Source organism: Cervus elaphus, chromosome X (genome assembly GCF_910594005.1).
Source record: "Cervus elaphus chromosome X, mCerEla1.1, whole genome shotgun sequence".
NCBI classification, from domain to species: domain Eukaryota; kingdom Metazoa; phylum Chordata; class Mammalia; order Artiodactyla; family Cervidae; genus Cervus; species Cervus elaphus.
The window spans coordinates 116255171-116280843 of NC_057848.1; the positions used below are offsets into that span (position 1 = coordinate 116255171).

Genomic DNA, 25673 nt, shown 5'->3' on the forward strand with positions numbered 1-25673 from the left:
CAGGAGGAGAAGGGGACAACAGAGGATGAGATGGTTGGATGGCATCACCAACTCAATGGACATGAGTTATCCATTTTGAGTTTATATTTATGTATTGGGATAGGAAGTGTTCTATGTTCACTCTTTTCCATGTAGGTATCCAGTTTTCCCAGCCCCACTTGTTGAAGAGGCTATCTTTTCTCCACTGTATATTCTTACCTCCTCTGTCAAAGATAATGTTCCCATAGGTGCATGAGTTTATCTCTGGGCATTCAGTCTTGTTCTATTGATCTTTATTTCTGTTTTTGTCCCAGTACTGCACTGTCTTGATGACTGTAGCTTTGTAGTATAGTTTGAAGACAATAAAGTTGATTCCTCCTGCTCCATTTCTCTTCCTAAGGATTGCTTTGCATATTCAAGGTCTTTTGTGTTTCCAAAAAATTGTGAATTTTTTGTTCTAGTTCTGCAAAAAATACTATTGGTGATTTGCTACAGATTGCATTGAATCTGTAGATTGCTTGGGGTATTATAGTCATTTTCACAGTATTGATTTTTTTTGAAAAGCTTTTGTACAGAAAAGGAAACAATAAACAGATTAAAAGACAATCCTCAGAATGGGAGAACATTATTGCAAATCAAACGAAAAATTTGTTTTTGTTGTTTTTCAGTCTCTGAGTCATATCTGACTCTTTGTGACCCCAAGTACCGCAGCACACAATACTCCCCTATCCTTCACTATCTCCCAGAGTTTTTTCAAATTCATGTTCATTGAATTGGTGGTACAATCTAACCATCTCATCCTGTACTACCACCTTCTCATTTTGCCCTCAATCTTTCCCAGCATCAAGGACTTTTCCAATGAGTTGGCTATTCACAGGATCAGTCCTTCCAATGAATGTTCAGGGTTGATTTCCTTTCTGATTGACTGGTTTGATCTCCTCATAGTCCAACGATCTCTCAAGAGTATTTTCCAGCACCACAATTCAAAAGCATCAATTCTTCCATGCTCAGCCTTCTTTATGGTCCAAATTTCACATCAGTACATGACTACTGGGAAAACAATAGCTTTGACCACATAGACCTTTTTGTGCAACGTGATGTCTACTTTTTAATTCACTGTCCAGGTTTGTCATAGCTTTCCTTCCAAGGAGCAGGCATCTTTTAATTTCATGGCTGGAGTCACCATCTTCAGTCATTTTAGAGCTCAAGAAAATAAAATCTGTCACTGCTTCCACTTTTTCCCCTTCTATTTGCCATGATGTGATAGATCTAGATGCCATGATCTTAGTTTTTGGAATGTTGAATTTTAAGCCAGATTTTTCACTCTCATCTTTCACCCTCATCAAGAGGTTCCTTCGTGCATCTTCACTTTCAACCATTAGAGTGGTATCATCTGCATATCCGAGATTGTTGGATGTTTCTCCCAGCAATCCTGATTCCTGTTTGTGATTCATCCAACCAAGCATTTCATATGATGTACTCTGCATATAAAATAAATAAGCTATTGTCTTTCTCCTTTCCCAATTTTGAACCAGTCAGTTGCTCCATGTCTCCTTTTGTTACTTCTTGACCCACATACCAATTTCTCAGTAGAAGGTAAGGTGCTCTGGTATTCTCATCTCTTTAAGAATTTTCCACAGCTTGTTGTGATCCACAATCAAATATTTAACATAGTCAATGAATCAGAATTAAATGATTTTTTTCTGGAATTCTCTTGCCTTCTCTGTGATCCAGTGAATGTTGGCAATTTGGTTTCTGGTTCCAATGTCTTTTCTAAAGCCAGCTTGTACATCTGAAAGTCCTCAGTTCACATACTGCTGAAGCCTAGCTTGAAGTATTTTGAACATAAATTTCCTACCATGTGAAATGAGTACAATTGTACAATAGTTTGAACATTCTTTGGCATTTCCCTCCTTTGGGATTGGAATGAAAATTGACCTTTTCCAGTCCTGTGGCCAGTGTCAAGTTTTCCACATTTTATAACTTATTGAGTGGAGCACTTTAACAGCATCTTTTTTTTTTTTTTTTTTTTTCAGAATTTTAAATAGCTCCGCTGGAATTCCATCACCTCCACTAGCTTTGTTTGTAGTAATGCTTCCTAATGTCCCTTGACTTCACACTCCAGAATGTCTGGCTCTTAGTGAGTGATCAAATCATTGTGATTATGCAGGTCATTATTACCTTTTTGGTATAGTTCTTCTGTGTATTCTTGCCACCTTTTCTTAAACTCTTCTGCTTCTCTTAGGGCCTTACCGTTACTGTCCTTTATCATGCCAATCCTTGCATGAAATATTCCCTTGACATCTCCAGTTTACTTGAAGAGATCTCTAGCCTTTCCCTTTCTATTGTTTTCCTTTCTTATTTCTATTGTTCGTTTAGGAAGGCCTTCTTATCTCTCTGTGCTTTTCTGTGAAACTCTGCACTCAGTTGGGTGTATCTTTCTCTTTTTCCCTTGACTTTTGCTTCTCTTCTCCTCTCAGCTCTTTTTTCTCTTCTCTCCTCAGCTCTCCTCAGACAACCATTTTGCCTTTTTACATTTCTTTTTCTTTGAGATTCTTTTTTTCACTGACTTCTATTCAATGTCATCAATCTCCATCCATAGTTCTTCAGGTACTCCCTCGAATCTATTCCCCACCTCTACTGTATAATCATAAGGGATTTGATTTAGGCTATAGCTGAATGGCCCTGTGATTTTCACTACTTTTTTTTTTTCAATTTAAGCCTGAATTTTGCAATAAAAAGCTCATGATCTTAGCAACAGTCAGCTCCAGATCATGTTTTTCCTTACTGTATAGATCTCCATCTTCAGCTGCAACAAATAGAATTAATCTGATTTTATTGACCATCTGGTGATGTCCATGTGTAGAGTCACCTCTTGTGTTGTTGGACTATGATGTTTGCCATGACCAGTGTGTTCTCTTGACAAAACTGGGTTAGTTTTTGCCCTGATTAATTTTGAAATCCAAGGGCAAACTTGCCTGTTACTTCAGGCATCTCTTAACTTTCTACTTTTGCTTTGCAACCCCCTATGATGAGAGAAACATCTTTTGGGCATTAGTTCTTGAAAGTGTTGTAGGTCTTCATAGAACTGGCAAACTTTAGCTTCTTTTGCATTACTGTTTGGGGCATAGACTTGGATTACTGTAATGCTGAATGGTTCGCCTTGGAAATGAACCAAGGTCATTCTGTCATTTTTGAGACTGCACCCAATTACTGCATTTTGGACTCTTGCTGACTATGAGGGCCACTCCCTTTCTTCTAAGGAATTTTTGCCCACAGTAGTAGATGTTATGGTCATCTGAATTAAATTCACTTGTTCCTATCCATTTTAGTGCACTTATTCCTAAGATGTCAATGTTCACTCTTGCTATCTCCTGCTTGACCACATCCAATTTATCTTAATTCATGAACCTATCATTCTAGGTTCCTATGCAATATTGTTATTTGCAGCATCAGATTTTACTTTCACCACCAGACATCCACAACTGAGTATCATTTGTGTTCTGTCCCAGCCACTTCATGCTTTTCTGGAGCTATTAATAATAGTCCTCTGCTCTTACCCTGTAGCTTATTGGACACCTGGAAGGCTCACCTCCTGGTGTCATATCTTTTTGCCTTTTTACACTGTTCAAGGGGTTCTCCTGACAAGAATATTGGAATGTTTTATCATTCCCTCTTGCAGTGGACCACATTTTGTCAGAACTGCTCACTATGACCCAGTCGTCTTGGGTGGCCCTTCAATGCATTGCTCATAGCTTCATTGTGTTATGCAATGATAACACAATGCCATGTGTTATCATGATAAGGCTGTGATCCATGAAGGGATTAATCTCCAGAATATATAAGCAGCTCATACAGCTTTGTTAGGAAAACAGAGCAATCAAAAATTTGGTAAAAGATCTAAACAGACATTTTTGCAAAGAAGACATACAGATGGACAGTAAACACATGAAAATGTGCTCAGCACTCTAATTATTAGAGAAATACAAATCAAAACTACAATGAGTTATCACCTCACCTCACAGCAGTCAGAAAGGCCCTCATCGAAAAATCTACAAACAATAAATGCTGGAGAGGATGTCGAGAAAGGGCGACTCTCCTACACTGCTGGTGTGAATGTAAATTGATACAGCCATTATGAAGAACTGTATGGAGATTCCATAAATAACTAGGAATAAATCTATCATATGACCCAGCAACCCCACTACTGGGCATATACTCTGAGAATGCCATAATTGAAAAAGACACAGGTACCCTAAAGACTTGGACACGACTGAGCAACTTCACTTTCACTTTTCACCCATGTTCATAGCAACATTATTTACAGTAACCAGGACATAGAAACAACCTAGATGTCCAATGACAGATGAATGGATAAGGAAGATGTGATACATATATACAATAAAATATTACTCAGTCATCAAAAGGAATGAATTTGAGTCAGTTTTAGTGAGGTCGATGAATCCAGAGCATGTTGTACTGAATGAAGTAAGTCAGAAAGAGAAATACAACTATAGTATATTAACACATGTATATGAAATCTGGGAAAATGGCATTGATGAACATATTTGCAGGGAAGGAATGGAGAGGAAGATGTAGAAAATCGACTTGTGGATACAGTGGGGCAAGGCAAAAGTGGGAGGAATGGAGAAAGTAGCATCAATGTATGTACTCTATCAGGTTTAAAATGGATAGCTGATGAGAAGTTACTATGTACCACAGTGAACCCAATCTGGTGCTCTGTGATGACTTCAAGGGTTGGGGTGGGGGAAAGGAGGGAAGGGAGAGAGGGAGTGGATGTATGTACAATTACACCTGATTTGCATTGTTGTATGGCAGAAACCAAGATATTATAAAAATTAAAAAATAAATTTTAAAAAAAAGTCCATTTTTTCTCATATAAGTGTTGCTACTGCAGCTTTCTTTTGATTTCTATTTGCATAGAATACCTTTTTTCATCCCCTCACATTCAGTCTGTGTGTGTCCTTAGATTTGAAGTGGGTCTCTTATAGACAGTATATATATATATATATATATATATAGAGAGAGAGAGAGAGAGAGAGAATATATATATATATATTGTTTTTGTATCTATTCAGTCAGTCTGTATCTTTTGGTTGGAGCATTTAATCCATTTACACTTAAGGTAATCACTGATATTTATGTCTTAATGCTATTTTGTTAATTGTTTTAGATTTGTTTTTTAGGTTTCCCCCGCTTCCTTCTTATTCTCTTCTCTAGGGATTTGATGCAGAGAAGGCAATGGCACGCCACTCCAGTGCTCTTGCCTGGAAAACACCATGGACGGAGGAGCCTGGTAGGCTGCAGTCCCTGGGGTCGCTGGGATTCGGACACGACTGAGCGACTTCACTTTCACTTCTCACTTTCATGTATTGGAGAAGGAAATGGCAACCCACTCCAGTGTTCTTGTCTGGAGAGTCCCAAAGACAGGGGAGCCTGGTGGGCTGCCATCTATGGGGCTGCACAGAGTTGGACATGACTGAAGCGACTTAGCAGCAGCAGCAGCAGGGATTTGATGACTATCTTAAGAGTTCTGTTGTATTCTTTTTTTATTTTTTATGTGTGTATCTATTACAGATTTTTGGTTTGTGCTTCCCATGAGGTGTTGACATAAAATATATACATATATATTGCTTTAAAGATTGCTTTAAAGTTGCTGGTCTATCCATTTCAAACACATTTACAATATCCTGCGTTTGTATTCTCCTCTTCTCGTGATTGTGGGTTTCAATAATATGTGTATGAATGATTCCATACATTTTCTGTATGTTTACATTTACTGTTGAGCTTTCCCATTATGTAATTTTCCTGTTTCTAATTGTGGCATTTTCAGCCTATTTCATCATTTGTTGTAAAGCTCCTTCATCATTTGCTGTAAAACTCATTTGGTGGTACTGAATTCTCTTTGGGTTTATCACGTATGGGACTCTCTGTGCTTTCTGGATGTGGATGGGTATTTCTTTTCTCATGTTAGGAAAGTTTATGGCTATTGTGTCTTCAAATATTTTCTCACATCCTTTATCTATCTTGTATCCTTCTGGTACCCTTATAATGTGAATGTTGATGTGTCCCAGAAGTGTCTCAGACTGTCCTTACTTTTTTCATTTTTCTTTATGCTATTCTACAACATTAATTTCTGCCATATTTTCTTCCTGCTCACTTAACTCTTCTTCTACCTCATTTATTCTCTTTTTGGTTCCTTGTAGTGTACTTTTCATTTGTGTCATTTTATTCTTCAATTCTGTTTAGTTATTGTTTATATTTTCTACCTCTTTGTTAAAAACTTGTATTTTCTCACTCTCTGCATCCATTCTATTCATGAATTCTTGGATCATCTTTACAATTATTACTCTGTACTCTTTCTTGGGTAAATTGCCTCTCTCCACTTCACTTAGTTGTTCTGGGGTTTTATCTTGTTCCTTCATCTGGAAAATATTCCTCCGCCATCTCATTTTGCCTAACTTTTTGTGTTTTGGATCCCACAGGCTGTAGGATTTTAGTTCTTTTTTCTGGTGTTTGCCCCCTGGTGGTTGAGGCTGGTCTTGTGCAGACTTCCAGGTGAGAGGGACTGGTGTCTGCCCACTTGTGGGTAGAACTGTGTCTTGTCACTCTGGTTGGCAAGACTGTGTTAAGGTGTGTATTTAGAGATGGCTGTGTGCTCAGGAAGATTTTAAGTGGCCTGTCTTCTAATGGTTTAGGCTATGTTCCTGCCCTGTTTGTTGTTTAGTCTGAGATCTCCTAGCACTGAAGTCTAAGGGCTGTTGTGTAGAACCAGGTCATAGTGTCAGAGGTGGCCTCCTAGACAGCTCATGCCAATGAGTACTCCCCTCTACCTCTGCCACCAATGTCCTTGTCCCCACAGTGAGCCACAGTTGCCTCCTATCTATCCAGGAGACCCTCCTGGGCCAGCTGGTAGGTCTGACCCAGACTACTATGAAGTCACTGCTTTTCTCCCTAGGTCGTGGTGCACATGAAACCTTATGTGTTCCCTCTAAGAGTGTTATTATTTTTTCAAGTCTTGCAGAGTTCTTGCCATCAAGCCACACTGGTCTTCAAAGCCAAATGCTCTGGGGGCTCCTCCTAATGACACCATAGCAGCAAACTTGGGAGCCTGATGTGGGGCTCAGAACTCTCAGTTCTGTGGGAGATCCTCTGAAATTTAGTTTCCAGTTTGTTGGTTGCCCACTTGGCAGGTACAGGATTTCACTCTATTGCAGATGTGCCCCTCCTATCATCTCACTGTGGCTTCCTTTGTCTTTGAATGTAAAATATCTTTTCCTAGATTCCAGTACTTTTTTGTTGATGGCTGTTCAGCAGGTAGTTGTGATTTTAGTATTTTCATTGAGAAGTTAAACTTAGGTCCCTCTACTCCATCATCTTGTCAGGAAACTCTCGCTTTCGTTTCTGATCTTAGTCATTCTTATCTTCTTTTTTTCTTTGTCAATATAGCTAAAAGCTTGGAAATTTTGTTTTTCATTTCAAAGAATCTACTTTTTATTTCATCTACCCTGTTGTTTTTTCTACTCTATCTCCACTCTAATCTATATTATTTCCTTCTTTCTGCTAGCTTTGGGTTTACTTTGCTCTTTTTTCCCCATTTCTCATGATGTAAAGTTAGATTATTGATTTGAAATCTCTTTTCTTTTTTAATATAGGCATTTACAGGTATAAATTTCTTTCAGAGTGCTACTGCCCTGATGTATACTATACATTTTGGTATGTGGTATTTTCATTTTCATTCAGTTTAAAAGTAATTTATAGTTTCACTTAAGCTATTTTCTTTGATCCATTAGTTCCTTTAAGAATGTGGTGTTTTAATTTCCACATGTTTGTAGATTTTTCAATTTTCTTTCTGTTTTTGTTTTACAGCATCATTGTCTTGTGGTCAGAAAAAGCAATTTGTATAATTTCAGTCTTTTAAAATTGACTGAAACTTGTGTTTTTACCTAACATGTGTGATCTAACTTATAAAGTGTTCCATGTGCAATTGAGAAAAACGTTATCTTCTTTTGTTAGGTGTAGTGTTCTATATAGGTCAGTTATATCTAGTTGTTTTATAGTGTTATTAAAGCCGTCTATGTTGTCATTGATCTTCTCTCTATATATTCAATCCATTATTTAAATGTGATATTAAAGTCTCCAACTATTTTTGTAGAACTGCTATTACTCATTTAAATTGTGTCAATGGTTCATAGATTTTTTTTGGGGGGGGAGGATTAGTTCTTTGGTGAATGTATGCTGAGGGTTGTTATAACTTCTTGATGTATTGACCATTTATTAAATATATAATATTCTTCCTTTTCTCTTATAAAAGTATTAACGTTAAAGTCTATTTTGTCTGTTATCAGTATAGATATCCCAATTCTCTTTTCAGTACTATTTGCATGGACTATGTTTTCCATTCTTTTACTTTCAACTTATCTGTGTCTTTGGATCTAAAGTGAATCTCACTGTATAGCATATAGGTAGATTATGTTCTTTTTATCTATCCAGCAATCTGTACATTTGAAGAGTTTAATCCACATACATAAAGATTAATAATGATAAAAGAGTCTTCCTGGCATTCTATTGTTTGTTTTATGTATTTCTTACATCATTTTTTGTTTATTGTCTTACTTATTGCTGTTTTTGTGCTAGTTTTTTTGGTTTGTTTGTTTGTTTTTTGTTTTTTTGCAATGAAAAGTTTTAATTCCCTTACCATTTCTTTCATGAGATTCTTTTGGATATTTTTCTCTGTGGTTACCATGTGGATTCCCTTTAACATACTCAATTTTATTTATTTTTTAAAAAATTTACTAGAGTATACTTGATTTACAATGTTGATAGTTTTAAGTATACAGCAAAGTAAATCAGTTATACATATACATATATCCCCTTTTGTTAGATTATTTCCCCATATAGGCCATTACAGAATATTGAATAGAGTTACCTGTGCTATACAGTTGGTCCTCATTAGTTATTTCATATATTACATAATAAATTTTAACAATGTGGTTTGAATTGATACCAGCTTATTGATAACTTCAATAGGATACAAAAACTGCTCTTGTACAGTTTGATATCACCTTCCTTTGTGCTATTTTTGCTTCTTTTGCTTTTTTCTGTTACAAACAACTGTGCTTTCATTTTAATGTGAAGAATTCCCTTTAGCATTTATTAAAATGCTACTCTAATAGTATCAAACACCTTTAGCTTCTTTTCTTTATCTAGGGATGTTTTAATTTCTCACTCATGTTTTTAAAGTTTGTTCTGTTTTGTTTTTTTCAGTGTGGACCATTTTAAAAGTCTTTATTCAATGTGTTAAATACTGCTTCTGTTTTATGTTTTGACTTTTTGGCCATGTGGCATGTGGGATCTTAGCTCCCTGACCATGGATCAAGCCCATACCTCCTACATTGGAAGGTGAAGTCTTAACCACTGGACTGGCAGGGAAGCCCTTCTCCCTCATTTTTGAATGATTTTTTTCAGGGTATAACATTCTTGGTTAACAGATTATTTCTTTTATTTATTTTTTAATTTATTTATTTTAATTGGAGGCTAACTACTTTAAAATATTGTAGTGGTTTTTGCCACACATTGACATGAATCAGCCATGGGTGTATATGTGTCCCCCATCGTGAAGCCCCCTGCCACCTCCCTCCCCATCCCATTCCTCAGGGTCATCCCAGTTCACCAGCCTTGAGTGCCTAGTCTCATGCATCGAACCTGGACTGGTGATCTATTTCACATATAGTAATATACATGCTTCAATGCTATACTCTTAAATCATCCCACCCTCACCTTCTCCCACAGACCAAAAGTCTGTTTTTTATCTCTGTGTCTCTTTTGCTGTCTCGCATATAGAGTCATGGTTACCATTTTCTAAATTCCATATATATGCGTTAATATACTGTATTGGTGTTTTTCTTTCTGGCTTACTTCACTCTGCACAACAGGCTCCAGTTTCACCCACCTCATTAGAAGTGATTCAAATGCATTCTTTTTAAAAGCTCAGTAATATTCCATTGTGTATATGTACCACAGATTTCTTATCCATTCATCTGCTAATGGACATCTACATTGCCTCCATGTCCTAGCTATTGTAAATAGTGCTGCAGTGAACATTGGGATACACATGTCTCTTTCAATTCTGGTTTCCTTGGTGTGTATGCCCAGCAGTGGGATTTCTAGGTCATACGGCAGTTCTATTTCCAGTTGCTAAAGGAATCTCCACACTGTTCTCCATAGTGGCTGTACTAGTTTGCATTTCCACCAACAGTGTAAGAGCATTCCTTTTTCTCCACACTCTATCCAGCATTTATTGTTTGTAGACTTTTTGATCACAACCACTCTGACCAGCATGACATGGTACCTCATTGTGGTTTTGATTTGCATTTCTCTGAGAATGAGTGATGTTGAGCATCTCTTCATGTATCTGTTAGCCATCTGTATGTTTTCTTTGGAGAAATGTCTGTTTAGTTCTTGAGCCCATTTTTTGATTGGGTTGTTTTTGTGGGGTTTTTTTTTTTTCTGGTATAGAGCTGCATGAGCTGCTTGTATATTTTTGAGATTAATTCTTTGTCAGTTGCTTCATTTGCTATTATTTTCTCCCATTCTGAAGACTGTCTTTTCACCTTGCTTATAGTTTCCTTCATTGTGCAGAAGCTTTTAAGTTTGATTAGGTCCCATTTGTTTATTTTTGCTTTTATTTCCATTACTCTGGGAAGTGGATAACAGAGGATCTTGCTGTGATTTATATCAGAAAGTGTTTTGCCTATGTTTTCCTCTAGGAGTGTTATCGTTTCTAGTCTTACGTTTAGATCTTTAATCCATTTTGAGTTTATTTTTGTGTATGGTGTTAGAAAGTGTTTCTAACACTTTCTAGTGTTTCTAGTTTCATTCTTTTACAAGTGGTTGACCAGTTTTCCCAGCACCACTTGTTAAAGAGATTGTCTTTTCTCCATTGCATATTTTTGCCTCTTTTGTCAAAGATAAGGTGTTCATAGGTGCATGGGTTTATCTCTGGGCTTTCAATTTTGTTCCATTGAACTATATTTCTGTCTTTGTGTCAGTAACATACTGCATTGATGACTGTAGCTTTGTAGAATAGTCTAAAGTCAGGCAGCTTGATTCCTCAAGTTCCATTCTCCTTTCTCAAGGTTGCTTTGGCTATTCGAGGTTTTTTGTATTTCCATACAAATTGTGAAATTATTTGTTTTAGTTCTCTGAAAAATACTGTTGGTAGCTAGATAGGGATTGCATTGAATCTATAGATTGCTTTTGGGTAATATACTCATTTTCACTATATTGATTCTTCTGATCCATGAACATGGTCTATTCCTCCATCTATTTGTGTCATCTTTTATTTCTTTCATCAGTGTTTCTATACATAGGTCTTTTGTTTCTTTAGTTTGATTTATTCCTAAGTATTTTATTCCTTTTTTGCAATGGTGAATGGAATTTTTTCCTTAATTTCTCTTTCTGTTTTCTCATTTTTAGTGTATAGGATTGCATTCCTATACACTAGCAGTTTTTTTCTTTTGAGACTTAAGTATGTCATCTTATTGCCTTCAAGCTTCCACAGATTCTGAAAAGATATCAACGTTGAATTTATTGAGGATCCCTTGTACTAGATAAATTGTTTCTCTCCTTCTGCTTCAGGATTTTCATTTTGTCTTTGACTATCTACATCTTGTTTATGTCTCAATATGGATCTTTTTGAGTTTTTCCAACTTGATATTTGTTGAGCATGGTGAATGTGTTATTCATGTCTTTTCTCAAACTTGAGAAATTTCAGCCATTATTTGTTCAAATTTTTTTTTCTGATTTTCTCTCTCTCTCTCTTACTTCCGGGCCTCCCATAATGTGTATATTGGCCCACTTGATGGTGTCTCTCAGGTTTTGTTTGCCTTTTTCCTTATTTTTAAATTTGTGCTCCTCCGACTTTATACTTTCAACTGTAACGTTTTAGGTTTGCTCATTTATTCTTAAACCTTCTCAGATCAGCTGTTGAACTCTTCTAATGAATTTTTTATTTCCGCTATTTTACTTTTCAATTCTAGCATTTCTGTTTTGTTCCTTTTTACAATTTTTCTTTATTGATAGTCCCATTTTGTTCATACATTTATTTCCTTATATTCTTTAATTCTTTGTCTCTGTTTTTCCATGGTTTTCTTTGAACACATTTAAGAAAGTACTTTTCTGCCTTTGTCTAGTAAGTCTGATGTCTGGACTTCCTCAGGAACAGTTTATGTCAATTTTATTTGTTACTTTAAATGGGTCAGACATTCCTGTTTCTTTTTATGCCTTGTGTTTTTGTTGTCATTGGTAAAAACTGGTCACTGTTTTAATTATAATATGGTAAATCTGGAAATCAGATTACCCCACTTCCCCATTGTTAACTGTTTTCAGTTGTTACATTATTTGATGATGGCTATAGTAGTCCATTTGTTTAGGAGTTTTAACCATACCATCAGGTAGGAAGATAGGCATGAGCAATGAGGGGTGGTCTAGCTGAAAAGGATGCCAGCTGATCTCTAAATCCTACCCCAGACATGCCACAGAACAGCCAAGGAGAGCTCACACATATACAAAATAACCACAGAGACCTTTCCAACTCCAGTGTATGCTCCCTAGGCACACAGTGTATACAAACTAACCATAGGGCTTCTCCAGGCCTGGCACATGCCCCGTTGATACACAGCTGTGACCTTAGGCAGCTGGGAACCTATTCAGTTCAGTTCAGTTCAGTCACACAGTCGTGCCCGACTCTTTGCGACCCCATGAATCGCAGCACGCCAGGCCTCCCTGTCCATCACCAACTCCCGGAGTTTACTCAAACTCATGTCCATTGAGTCAGTGATGCCATCCAGCCATCTCATCCTCTGTTGTCCCCTTCTCCTCCTGCTCCCAATCCCTCCCAGTATCAGGGTCTTTTCCAATGAGTCATCTCTTCGCACGAGGTGGCCAAAGTATTGGAATTTCAGCTTCAGCATCAGTCCTTCCAATGAACACCCAGGACTGATCTCCTTTAGGATGGACTGGTTGGATCCCCTTGCAATCCAAGGGACTCTCAAGAGTCTTCTCCAACACCACAGTTCAAAATCATCCATTTTTCAGCACTCAGCTTTCTTCACATTCCAACTCTCACATCCATACATGACCACTGGAAAGTAACCATAGCCTTAATTAGATGGACCTTTGTTGGCAAAGTAATGTCTTGGCTTTTTAATATGCTATCTAGGTTAGTCATAACTTTCCTTCCAAGGAGCAAGCATCTTTTAATTTCATGGCTGCAACCACCATCTGCAGTGATTTTGGAGCCCAAAAAATAAAGTCAGCCACTGTTTTCACTGCTTCTCCATCTGTTTGCCATGAAGTGATGGGACCAGATGCCATGATCTTAGTTTTCTGAATGTTGAGTTTTAAGCCAATTTTTCCACTCTCCTCTTTCACTTTCTTCAAGAGGCTTTTTAGTTCCTCTTCACTTTCTGCCATAAGGGTGGTGTCATCTGCATATCTGAGGTTATAGATATTTCTCCTGGCTATCTTGGTTCCAGCTTGTGCTTCTTCCAGCCCAGCGTTTCTCATGATGTACTCTGCATATAAGTTAAATAAGCAGGTTGACAATATACAGCCTTGACGTACTCCTTTTCCTATTTGGAACCAGTCTGTTGTTCCATGTCCAGTTCTAACCAATTAAGGGTTCATAAATACTCTATACATACATGTGCCATGTATTTAGTTGCTTAGTCATGTCTGACTCTTTGTGACCCTATGGACTGTAGCCCACCAGACACCTCTGTCCATGGGGATTTGCCAGGCAAGAATACTGGAGTGGGTTGCCATGCCATCCTCCAGGGGATCTTCCCAACCCAGGGATCAAACCCAGGTCTCCTGCATTGCAGGCATACATACGTCTTATTATAGCAGACTGAGTTATGGGAAAGATACGCACAATAGAACCTGTTGGTATGTAACTTACAATTATCAATCAAAATTCTCAGTTCATGCCCATCTAAATAAATATGTAAACACCCCACCATTAAAATCTCTGATACTTCATCATTCCTGGTCCAGTGCCTCTCTTGGCTTGGCCTACCTCTCCCTTGAGGTGTTGTTTCTGATCTTTCCTTAATAAACTTGATTTTTCACAGGTGAGAGCTCATATTCTTCTCTGTGTCCTCAACAAGGACTGAGGCCCATGAGGGAGGTTCCCCTTGGACCCTCTCCCTAACCAGTAACAAAACTATTTGCACAAAAGCTGTATTTCTTGTTATATGTGATCACTGAAATCTGTATTCATTTAGATCATATTCAGCTAATATTTTAACAGGGATTTCCTTGAATGCCAGCAGTTAAAAGCAAGCAACAACAATAACAACCCAAAACCCCCACATATCTCACCCAGGCTTTGCAGATCGGCTCTGTGCTGAAGCACTCCTTCAACACTTAGCCAAACTGGCACTTAGCCTGTAGGTCAGTCTTACATGTAAGCTTTGGGTTTTTTCCACTTTTTTCTAATCATGTATCTTGCCATAGACATGCTGCTACCTTTTTAAACTACCCCTCCAAATATAGTGGTGCTTTTGAATATCCTAATTTCCCAAATGATCTTCTCCAGCTTTCTCTTAGGCAGTCTATTATATGTCTCCACTCATAATTTCTTTCCCCAGGCATCTCTGGCTTATTGCTTTGCTTTGAAAATATTTTAAACACAACACAGATAATCATGATAGTATGATCACTCACCTGGAGCCAGACATCCTGGACTGCGAAGTCAAGTGGGTCTTATGAAGCATCACTGCAAACAAAACTAGTGGAGGTGATGGAATTCAGTTGAGCTATTTAAAATCCTAAAATAGGATGCTGTGAAAGTGCTGCACTAAATATGCCAGCAAATATGGAAAACTCAGCAGTGGCCAAGGGACTGGAAAAGGTCAGTTTTCATTCCAATCCCAAAGAAAGACAATGCCAAAGAATGCTCAAACCACCACACAATTACACTCATCTCACATGTTAGTAAAGCTCAAAATTCTCCAAGCCAGGCTTCAACAGTATGTGAACTGTGAAATTCCAGATGTTCAAGCTGGTTTTAGAAAAGGCAGGGGAACCAGAGATCAAATTGCCAATATCTGCTGGATCATCGAAAAAGCAAGCAAGTCCCAGAAAAATATATATTTCTGCTTTATTGACTATGCCAAAGCCTTTGACTGTGGGGAGCACAACAAAATGTGGAAAATTCTTAGACAGGAATATCAAACCTCCTGACCTGCCTCTTGAGAAATCTGCATGCAGGTCAGGAAGCAACAGTTAGAACTGGACATGGAGCAACGGACTGGTTCCAAATAAGGAAAGGAGTACGTCAAGGCTGAATATTGTCACCCTGCTTATTTAACTTATATGCAGAGTACATCATGAGAAAAGCAGGGCTGGATGAAACACAAGCTGAAATCAAGATTGCTGGGAGAAATATCAATAACCTCTGGTATGCAAATGACACCACCCTTATGGCAGAAAGTGAAGAGGAACTAAAAAGCCTCTTGAAGAAAGTGAAAGAAAGTGGAAAAGTTGGCTTAAAACTCAACATTCAGAAAACTAAGATCATGGCATCTGACCCCATCACTTCATGGCAAATAGATGGAGAAACAGTGGAAATAGTGACAGACTTTATCTTTTGGGGCTCCAAAATCACTGCAGATGGTGACTGCAGCCATGAAATTAAAAGACACTTTCTCCTTGGAAGAAAAGTTATGACCAACCTAGATAGCATATTAAAAATCCGAGACATTACTTTGCCAACAAAGGTCCGTCTAGTCAAAGCTATGGTTTTTCCAGTAGTAATGTATAGAGGTGAGAGTTGGACTATAAAGAAAGCTGAGTGCTGAAGAATTGATGCTTTTGAACTATGGTGTTGGAGAGGACTCTTGAGAGTCCCTTGGACTGCAAGGAGATCCAACCCGTCCATCCTAAATGAAATCAGTCCTGAATATTCATTGGAATGACTGATGCTGAAGCTTAAACTCCAATACTCTGGCCACCTGATGGGAAGAACTGACTCATTGGAAAAGACCCTGTTGCTGGGAAAGATTGAAGGCAGGAGGAGAAGGGGATGGCAGAGGATGAGATGGTTGGGTGGCACCACCGACTCAATGGACACGAGTTTGAATAAACTCCGGGAGTTGGTGATGGATGGGGAGGCCTGGCGTGCTGCAGTACATGGGGTCGCAAAGAGTCAGACATGACTGAGCAAGTGAACTGTGCTGAACTGACCTAGCCTATGATGATTGATATAAATACCTAGCTTTAGTACATGCTCTGCACTCTGACATTTGGTGTCATTATTTTATTTTATCTTATTTCAACTTTCAATACTGGTTGAAACCTTTTAAATTGATGTCATGATTCAGTAATGGGTTGCAACTTGCAGTGTGCAAAATGTTGCTATATGCAGTGTCCACTAGTCCCATAGCTAATCCTCTCTCAAAATCTCTGTGATGTTAGTAACTCACATTTCTCTACAGGATTGTGGTTATGGAGAGGGTGGAGATGCATACTGCACAGCCTGCCCTCCTCGCAGATACAAAAGCAGCTGGGGACACCATAGATGTCAGACTTGCATCACCTGTGCTGTCATCAATCGTATCCAGAAGGCCAATTGTACAGCTACCTCTAATGCCATCTGTGGGAACTGTCTGCCCAGGTGAGCCTTCTGTATGAGGTCAAGCTCTTCTGGTCCTTCTCTAGACCTTGGAGGTCTCACTGACCCTTACCTCTCAGAGCCTAGTTGAAGTTTTCTGTCCATATAATGATGAGGTTAAGCTCCCATGTAGGCAAAACAGTATCTTCTCAAGATCCTCCTATAAAGTGCCTAGCACACAGTCAGTTATAGATGAGCTGTAAACAGCTTTTTTTTTATCATGCCTGCATACTTTGCTCAGATCCAAGTTTCAAGGTAAATCTCACTGTAGATCTAAAAGAGACTGGGAAGCAGTTGGTATCAAAGCAGTGTTTCCTTCTCTTGTGAGACTAGTTCCTCTTTTGGCTATAGGGTTTGGTGAATGGGGGAAGAGGTGAGGAGTCTGGGATTCTAAGTCAGGAACAGACATAGAGGCAGAGAACTCAAAAGGAGTCAGAATGAGAGATGGCATCCTAGAGGGCAAGACTCTTAGAACCTGCCTATGGTTCAAGACAGACCAATCCAAGTACATTGCTTGTTTGACCACCTTGCCATTTCTTATTGTTCTGACCACAGATTCTACCAAAAGACACGTATTGGAGGCCTACAAGATCAAGAATGTATCCCGTGCACAAAGCAGACACCCTCCTCTGAAGTTCAGTGTGTGTATCCAGTTCTCTTCTCCCCTTTCTTCCCCAATCCATAGGATGACAGCAAAATGGGGTAGTAAAGTCTTCCCCTACCCTCTCCTCCTCCTTCCTATAGGGTAGATTGGCAAGGGAATCTGATACATTTGAATAATAGTTTCACAATATATTTTCTGTGTAACCTTCTAAAAGCCATTGTAACTCATTGAACTTCATTTCCCTTATCTGAAAAAAAATGTAAGTCATGAAAATTGTTGTTCCTCATACCTTGTGGGATGCTGTCTATTTCTAATGAAATAATAGGTTAGAAGCACTTTATAAATTATAACATTTGTACAATTGTGGATTATTTATTTGAAGTTTATAGGAGTCCCTAATGGTTAGGACTGGTAACAGGCTGAAGTACTAGGTTCTAGTCTGTACCCATATCACTATCCATTTATATGTCTATCATTTTTGTCTATCTACTGTCTATATGTCAACTCACATTTTTTGAGTGATATCTTTCTAAAACATGAAGTATTTCAAATGTAAAAATATTTTAAATGCAGAAAAATATAAAAAATAAAAATGTTCAATTATACAGTATCAGTAATTAATAAATCTTAAAATCATACATATTTGCTTCAGATATTTTTTAAAATGAAGATTCCACAGGTTAAACAGAGCTCATTTTTCTGTCCTTTCTGAGTTTCATTCTCTCTTTACCTCCCCAGAGGCAACCAGTAACATGAAATTGTGTATATCTTGTTGGTAGGATATACTACAATAACAAACTCCCAAATCTCAGTGGTTTAATATAATAAAAGTTTGCTTTTTGCTATGCAAAGGTCTTCTTCCATCTTGTGACTATACCATCAAATCATGTGGCTTCCAGGTTGGTGGGACAGTGTAAGAGATAGAGGAGACAGACATATTAGCTGTTAACTATTTCAGTCTGCAGGTAACATATATTACTTCCACTCACAGTTCATTGGCCAGAATTACTCTGATGGCCTTACTACAAGGGTATATGGGAAATGTAGAGAAGCATGTGGATAACCGGTGAGCATTATGACTCTGCCATACTCTCCAACCATATTTTGATACATATAAATACATACATATATATATATATATTCATAGGCAATATATGCTATTTTTTTAATTTTTGTAATATTTTGCTTAAATGATATCAAACTATATATTCTCCAATTTACTTTTCCCCTCTGGATTATTTATATTGAACCATATAAGTCTTTTATTTTAAATGCTATATAATATCACATTATAGAATTATATCATGATTTATTTATCCTGTGCCCTGATGAACATTTTAGTTTGTTTCTATTTTTCTAGGTTATATAACTAGATGTGACATGGAAAGACCATAGGATATGTGAATCTTCAAGTAGCTATACTAATTTATACCATATCAGCAATATATTCGAGTCCCTCCACTTTGTTCTTTGCTCTACAAGGGAGTAGAACCAATTTATCAACCCTAATTGAGTAAGACCCTAGGGAGAAGGTGATGGCTTGAGGAAGTCCAGACCCAGTGTCAGGATGACTATTGACTGCTTACAGTGACTGACCTCCCCCACTTTCTTGTCTCACAGGTGCCTTCCAGCTGAGCTTAGTGAAGGCAGATGTACCCACAGTATCCCCTCAGGAGGCCACACTTGTTGCACTGGTGAGCAGTCTGCTCGTGGTGTTTACCCTGGCCTTCCTGGGGCTCTTCTTCCTCTACTGCAAGCAGTTCTTCAACAGACATTGCCAGCGTGGTAAGGGTAGCTGCTTCACATATTACATGAATCAGGAACAAGTTTCTGACTAGCTGAATAGAGGAAATTTTCTGAGATTGAGAGTTAATGGACTTTCCCTACAGTGATGAAAAGCCTCAAAGGTAGACTATCTGAGGGTAGCAATGGGCACAAGACTTCAGAGATAATTGAGGGTGACCCTGTGTGTTTATGGGACCTGGTTCATTAAGGTACAGGAGTTCATAAAGGACTACAACACTAGGAAAACCCTTGAGAAAGGCATCTGGAGACCTAGGTTCTAAATCTACCTCTAAATCACTGTGTAATTTCAGATGTCATCTAGCTTCTTTCTCCTTAATATTTAAATCTTTCTCCTTAACCTTTAAAATGATAGAGTTAATTTCTAAGTTCTTTTCTAACTAGTCATTTCTACAAATAGGTATAGATTCTGGAGCAGGAAAAGAGGGAGGCTGGCTGGAATGAGACATGACTGTAATAAAAGTGAGTGAGGTCTCAGGCAACGGTTATCAGTATAGTGATATACCAGATGTGAGTAACAGAGTGCAGTGTCCAGAAGAACTGACAAAATGAGACATTTTTTCTCAGACAGTAATGATACCCAAAGAGGTCTGGCCCAGCCCATAAGAGATTTAAAGTTAGGAATAACATCATGATCTGTGTTCAGCACAAGTCCAGCCATTAACCAAGAATGTGGGACAGAAAGTCCAGGTCACTGAGGGAAAATATGGGGGAGGTGGGATGGTGACTGGCCAAAACCAAACAAGGGGTTAAATTTTTAATCAAGAGTACTGAGGCTTGGTGTACCCTCAGTGCCCTCAAGGGAGCTGAGAGCTAAACAGAAACACCAAAATAGGAACCCAGGCTAGTAAATGGAGTTGACTTAGTAAGGGAAGATACATTCTAATAGATACACAGATGCTTAGGATTCCTCATCAGTCTACTGGATATTGGATCCAAAGCAACACAACTTTTTTCAACCTCTCTATGTAAAGATCCTGCTTATATAGACCTGCCTTTTACAGGTTCAGATCTAGGACCTGATATATGATTTTCAAAAAGCCTAGCGGATACGTTTGACTCTACCACTTAAGTGGAGATAAATCTAAAATTTCAAGGGATGTAGGGCACAAGGGGAACACTATTATCCCTTTGTGGTTTAGTCATTAAGTCGTGTCTGACTCTTGCGATCCCATGGACTGTAGCCTGCCAGGTTCCTCTGTCCATGGGATTCTCCAAGAAAGAATGCTGGAGTGGGTTGCCATTTCCTTCTTATCCCTTTATGACCCTTCCAAAACTCTGGTTCTCTCACCTCTACTCTCTGATGTCTCCCGGAACATTGTGGCTCAGGGTGAACCATCTTGTCTCTGACTTTGGAGGCCAGTTTCTCAGATAAGAGCAGTTGACCCATCTCTGGGCATGGGCAATGAAACATTTTGGCTCCAGGGCCCAGAAGGAAGAAGATGAAGCAACATTTGAGAGCCACCTGTTTCCCTCCCCCTGCCTTAGGAGAGGAGAAATGGGTAACCTTTCTCGGCACCTCCTCTGTCTTCAAAATAATAATGCAGTACCCTTCTCTGAGGATACGAGGGCAGGTAGCTCCCTCATGGTCTCCATAGGGGAAAAAGGGTAAGACATTTTCTCATTTGGGGAAGGTGTTTATCAGAAGTCACTGACTTATATGCATACTGGGCTTGTATGGGTGAGATTAATATGTGAATTGGATCCAATATAAGGTACAATAGAGAGGAGTAGGAATTGTGACAAATTGAATAGTTCATCCCCTGTCTAAAGGGAATCTACTACCCAGCTTTAGCTCTTTACTACCATGTAGGAATATTCAATGTTTCAAAACCTTCTGAATTTTCAAGAGAAGCCAAGAATCTAAATCTTTGTATGAAATAGTGTTAAGTTCTAACAATGAGTTGTAATTAAAAGCAACCAATGCCACAGTGCAGGGGTCAAACAAATACACATCCCATAGGCTCTTAATTTGTAACCTGATGTTGAATTAGATTTATGCATGAAAGGCATATTAATTTTCTATCACTTCTATAATAAATTACTACAAAGTTAATAGCTTAAAATAACACTCATTTATTATCTTACCCTTTCCATAGATCAGAAGCTTTGTAAGCTTGGCTGGATCATCACTTAGAGTCTAGCGAGGCTGAAATCAAGGTGTTGCCAAGGCTTTATCCCTTTCTGGAGGCTTCAGAAGATAATCTACTTCCTGAATCATTCAGAAAGATAGAAGAATTCAGTTCCTTGCAGTTATAGGGCTGAGGTCCCATTTCCTTGCTGAGGGCCAGTCCCAGTTTCTATATACCACCTGCTCTTTGGCTTATGACCCCTTCCCATTTTCAAAACTAGCAATGGTGGTCAAAAGCTTTTCATCTTGCATATCTGATACTCTCTCTGACTCTTCTTACTCCATATTCCCTTTATAGGGACACATGTGATTACATTGGGCCCACTTGGGTAATCCAGGATAATCTACCTGTTTAAGGTCCATAATCTTAATTCCACCTGCAAAGTGCCTTTTGCCATATAACACAAAATATACACGGGAATAGCACCAGGAAATAAAGCTCATTGCCAGATCTAGAGTGGAGATTGTTAAACTCCTGCTTCCCACAAAGGATTCTCTTTCTCTGGAGAAATTGATTCTTTTTCCCTGATCCACCACCAGGTAGCCTCAATCTGATACCCCAATGCAAATGTGTTTCTCAACTTTGTCATCTCAGCCTGGTGCTATGTGCTCTGATTCCCAGGGATGGGAAGGAGTGCACTAGTTCCCAGATATTTCCCAATTTTGTGCTCAGGGCCAGCTGCTCCACTGAGAAGAGCCCCTACTTTTGGCTTCCTCTGACCCAGTGGCTTTCTGTTTCAAATTTCAGGAAGTTCGCTTCAGTATGAGGCTGGTGAGACAGCAGAGGAGGAATCTCTCTTCCCCATACCACCTGGCCAGAAGACCAGCCCTGAGTCCCCACTGAGTGAAAGCATATTTGAGACCCAGCCACTTAATTCCATCCTAGATGACAACAGCAGCTCAACTCATGGCTTCCCCATACAAGAATCTTTTACCTTGGCCTCCTGCGCCTCAGAGAGCCACTCCCACTGGGTCCACACTCCCATTGAATGCACAGAGCTGGACCTGCGAAAGTTTTCCAGTTCTGCTTCCTATACTGGAGCTGAGACATTAGCAGGAAATGCAGCTGAAAGCTCTGGAGACAGGCCGGAGCTCACTGTGCTCTTTGAAGTCCTCAGCCCTTAACTCTACTGAGGTGAGCTGGAAAGGTAAGACAGAAAGACCAGAAACTGGTGACCATCCCCAGAGGAATTATCCCCTGGAGTTCAGTAGGGCTAGGGGTAGAGGAACAGCAAACTAAGAACACTGGTAGATAGAGGGACAACAATGGTAATGCTAATTATTTTGAGCCAGTCAGTCATACATCAGATCTGGGCCTATAGTTGTCAAGTAACTAGCCAGGTTGACATAATAACAATTTCTATATCCTGGCCTTTTGAAAACTTTCTTGGGGCCCCACTGTCTAATAGTTATATTCAGTTATCTCCCATCATGTGTTCAATCAGCAAGGTACAATGGGAAAATACACAAATCTCAGTATCTGGCAGTCCTATATTTCAAATCTACCTCCATTCCTTAATAGCTGTGTGAACCTTGTATAAATTCCTTCACCTCTCTGAGCCTCAGGTTCTTAATCTGTGAAAAATAAGAAATACTATTCACCTTATAGTGTGAGAGGTGAGTGAGAAATGGCATGTGCGAGTGTCTTTTACAGTGTCTAATTCATTAGAGGTATTTAAACCATGTTAGTTTTTCTTTCCCTTCCTTGCTCCCAGTCACAATTTATATATCCCTACATACACACTACAGTCATCTGGTCTTCATAACATCCCTTTGTGGTAAGCAGTTCAAGGTTTGTTAGCTTCATTTTATAGAGGCAAGACCTGAGACACAGAGAGGAGAAATGATTTGCTCAAAGTCACAGAGCATTTCAGTGGCAGAACTGAACTAGAACCCAGGTTTTGAAGCTCCAATCCAGAGCTTGTCCAATTCAATCAATGTGACTGTTCCATGGCCAATGTTACTTTCTCAAACGCTTAAGAAAGTAACAAGGGACAGTATGAAGCATGAGAGTGGACTCTTGTTTTTCAACTAACCAACTACTTTCACCACCCATTTCAATATTTCTCCTAAGCTATGATAGTGTCCAGGCTCCCCATTGACTACCCCTCCCTATATCTTACCTAAGAAAATGTAAACAATATGTAGGTGAAAGCCAAGACTGCTACTAAGGTCAGTCTAGATACCTTCAAGGTCATATAGTCCAACCTCCCTTCCAAGTCCTTCAATCCATGCTTGAGTCCCTTTTATAATATCCCCACGAAGTGTTGGTGTCATCCTTGCTCACATACTTACAGTGTCAGAAAGTTCTACTCATCAATGGGTATTGTTGCTATGACTGATGGATTTGAGCTCATTGTAAAGAAAAACTTTCTTTCTCTCTATAGTAACCAACCCTGGGTCCTGCTCTGCTCCTTGGGCCACACAGACCTCATCTGCTTCCTGTGTCGTGAGATAGCCCTGAAGAAGTCTAAAGAGAGCATCTCCTGTCTGGAAAGTACCACTTTGGTTCATTTAAAGTATGGGGTACTTAAAACTGAATCCAGTTTCATGTGAAATTGTCTTACCAATGTAGAGTAAGATAGAATTGTCAAGTAATCACCTCAAACAGGTGACGTTTTTCTGCTATTGTACCCTAACCACTGGCCTAAACCATTTTTTGAGGGATGGAGAGAAGAAGCAGATAATGAGATTGCCCCATTGGTTTCTAACTTGCTCTACTCCCTCCCTAGGTCTCTTGGGCTCATGGCAGCCCAATCATTCTCTCTGGAGTCTCCTGCCTTGTTCTTAAACCACAACAGCAGCAGGGGCATGAGATATGATATCTACAACAGCCTGTACTATACAGACAGAGCACATCCTATCTCATCCTACCAAAGGATTGATTCTTCATCATTTTCCCAAGACTAACCAGCAGCATTTCTTGCGTTCCTATCCTAGCTAGCCTAGAAAGCCAGATTACCCAGTCGTGGGACTACCAGACATGTTCCTAGCTCAGCTTGATTATAGACAAGAGGGGAATAGATGGCAGTGAATGGGGTAGAGTTTTACTGCCTGCCTTTTTGGTCAGGTGAACCTAAAGGAGGAGCCTCTCAGTATCCTATTGATACATCTACCTTGTACTTTAGAGACAAAATCAAACTTTTCCTATTCAGCTACTCTGCACTGCTCCCCTCCCCAGTACACACACACACACACACACACACACACACACACACACATACACACACACACACACACACACACACACACACACACACACACACACCCCTACACACATGTTAGGATAGGCGTGAAACCTCAATTCCCCATACATCTCTTAGACTGCTGTGGCTGTGACAATCACAGAGCTAATCCCTTTGCCCCCTTTCCCCTTACAGGTTTCTTACCTTCTTTAGTGGGGATCCAACTCAGTTTCCTTTAAAATGGTACTTCCTAAAGTTCCTTTTATCTTATTTATCTTCTTTTCTTGCCTCTTTTGTCCCTTCATGGTGCCTGATCTTCTTAAGCCCAAGGTTGAGTCTCTACATCCCCAGGGCCAAACTCAGAGCTCAGAGCATTTTTAGGGTGATTGTGAAGTCCCTGAGCTCTAGGGGGACACTTAAGACCTTAGGTTTTTGTTAAAGCCTGCCCCAGGGCCTCTCAGGAAACATTGGTGCTCTTAGTTTAGAGAAAAACCAATCAATTGCTAAGCCATCAAGACCAGTTTCACACGCTTCTTAGAATAAAGTAGAACTTCTCCCTCCATGGCTGATACTACATGGTAGATTGGAACATCGAGGCTCAGGTGTAGGCACCACGTACTGATTTTAAGTCTCCCTTATGTCCATAATAGGATAATTAGGCTGACATCTACTCCCTTACATAGATCACATTTTGAAATAAAAATTGCCCAGATGAATAGAGCAATTATTTTATTTGCTTGGTATTAATAGCAGCCTATATAGTCCAGCATACCCAGAAAAGAGCTATAGAAAATAGATCTTAGTGACCTGGATAACCATGATGGTGTGGTCACTCACCCAGAGCCAGTATGAAGTATGGAGTATAGAGTATGAAGTTAAGTGGGCCCTAGGAAGCACTGCTGTCAATAAAGCTAGTGGAGGTGATGGAATTCCAGCAGAGCTATTTAAATTCCTAAAAGATGATGCTATCAAAGTGATTCACTCAATACGTCAGCAAATTTGGAAAACCCAGCAGTGGCCACAGGACTGGAAAAGGTCAATCCTCATCCAAATTCCCAAGACAGGCAGTACAAAAAAATGTTAAAACCACCAGACAGTTGCACTCATCTCCCATGCTAGTAAGGTTATGTTCAAAATCCTGCATGCTAGGCTTCAGCATTACATTAACTGAGAAATTCCAGATGTCCAAGCTGAGTTTAGAAAAGGCAGAGGAACCAGAGACCAAATTGCCAACATTCACTGGATCATAGAGAAAGCAAGGGAATTCCAGAA

The 25673-nt window shown here is 39.2% G+C and overlaps 1 protein-coding gene across 2 annotated transcripts in view; it reads left to right on the forward strand.

The window, feature by feature from the left end:
- EDA2R (ectodysplasin A2 receptor) overlaps positions 1 to 25369 on the forward strand; it is a 104866-nt gene extending 79497 nt beyond the window's left edge. For both annotated transcript variants that reach the window (XM_043897502.1, XM_043897501.1), the window contains exons 3-7: positions 16503 to 16681; positions 17234 to 17319; positions 18903 to 19067; positions 21965 to 22364; positions 23604 to 25369. In XM_043897502.1, the coding sequence (XP_043753437.1) occupies positions 16503 to 16681; positions 17234 to 17319; positions 18903 to 19067; positions 21965 to 22341 (807 nt within the window). In that variant the 3' untranslated portion in view covers positions 22342 to 22364; positions 23604 to 25369. The remainder of the gene's footprint in view (positions 1 to 16502; positions 16682 to 17233; positions 17320 to 18902; positions 19068 to 21964; positions 22365 to 23603) is intronic.
- The last annotated feature ends 304 nt before the right edge of the window (positions 25370 to 25673 follow it).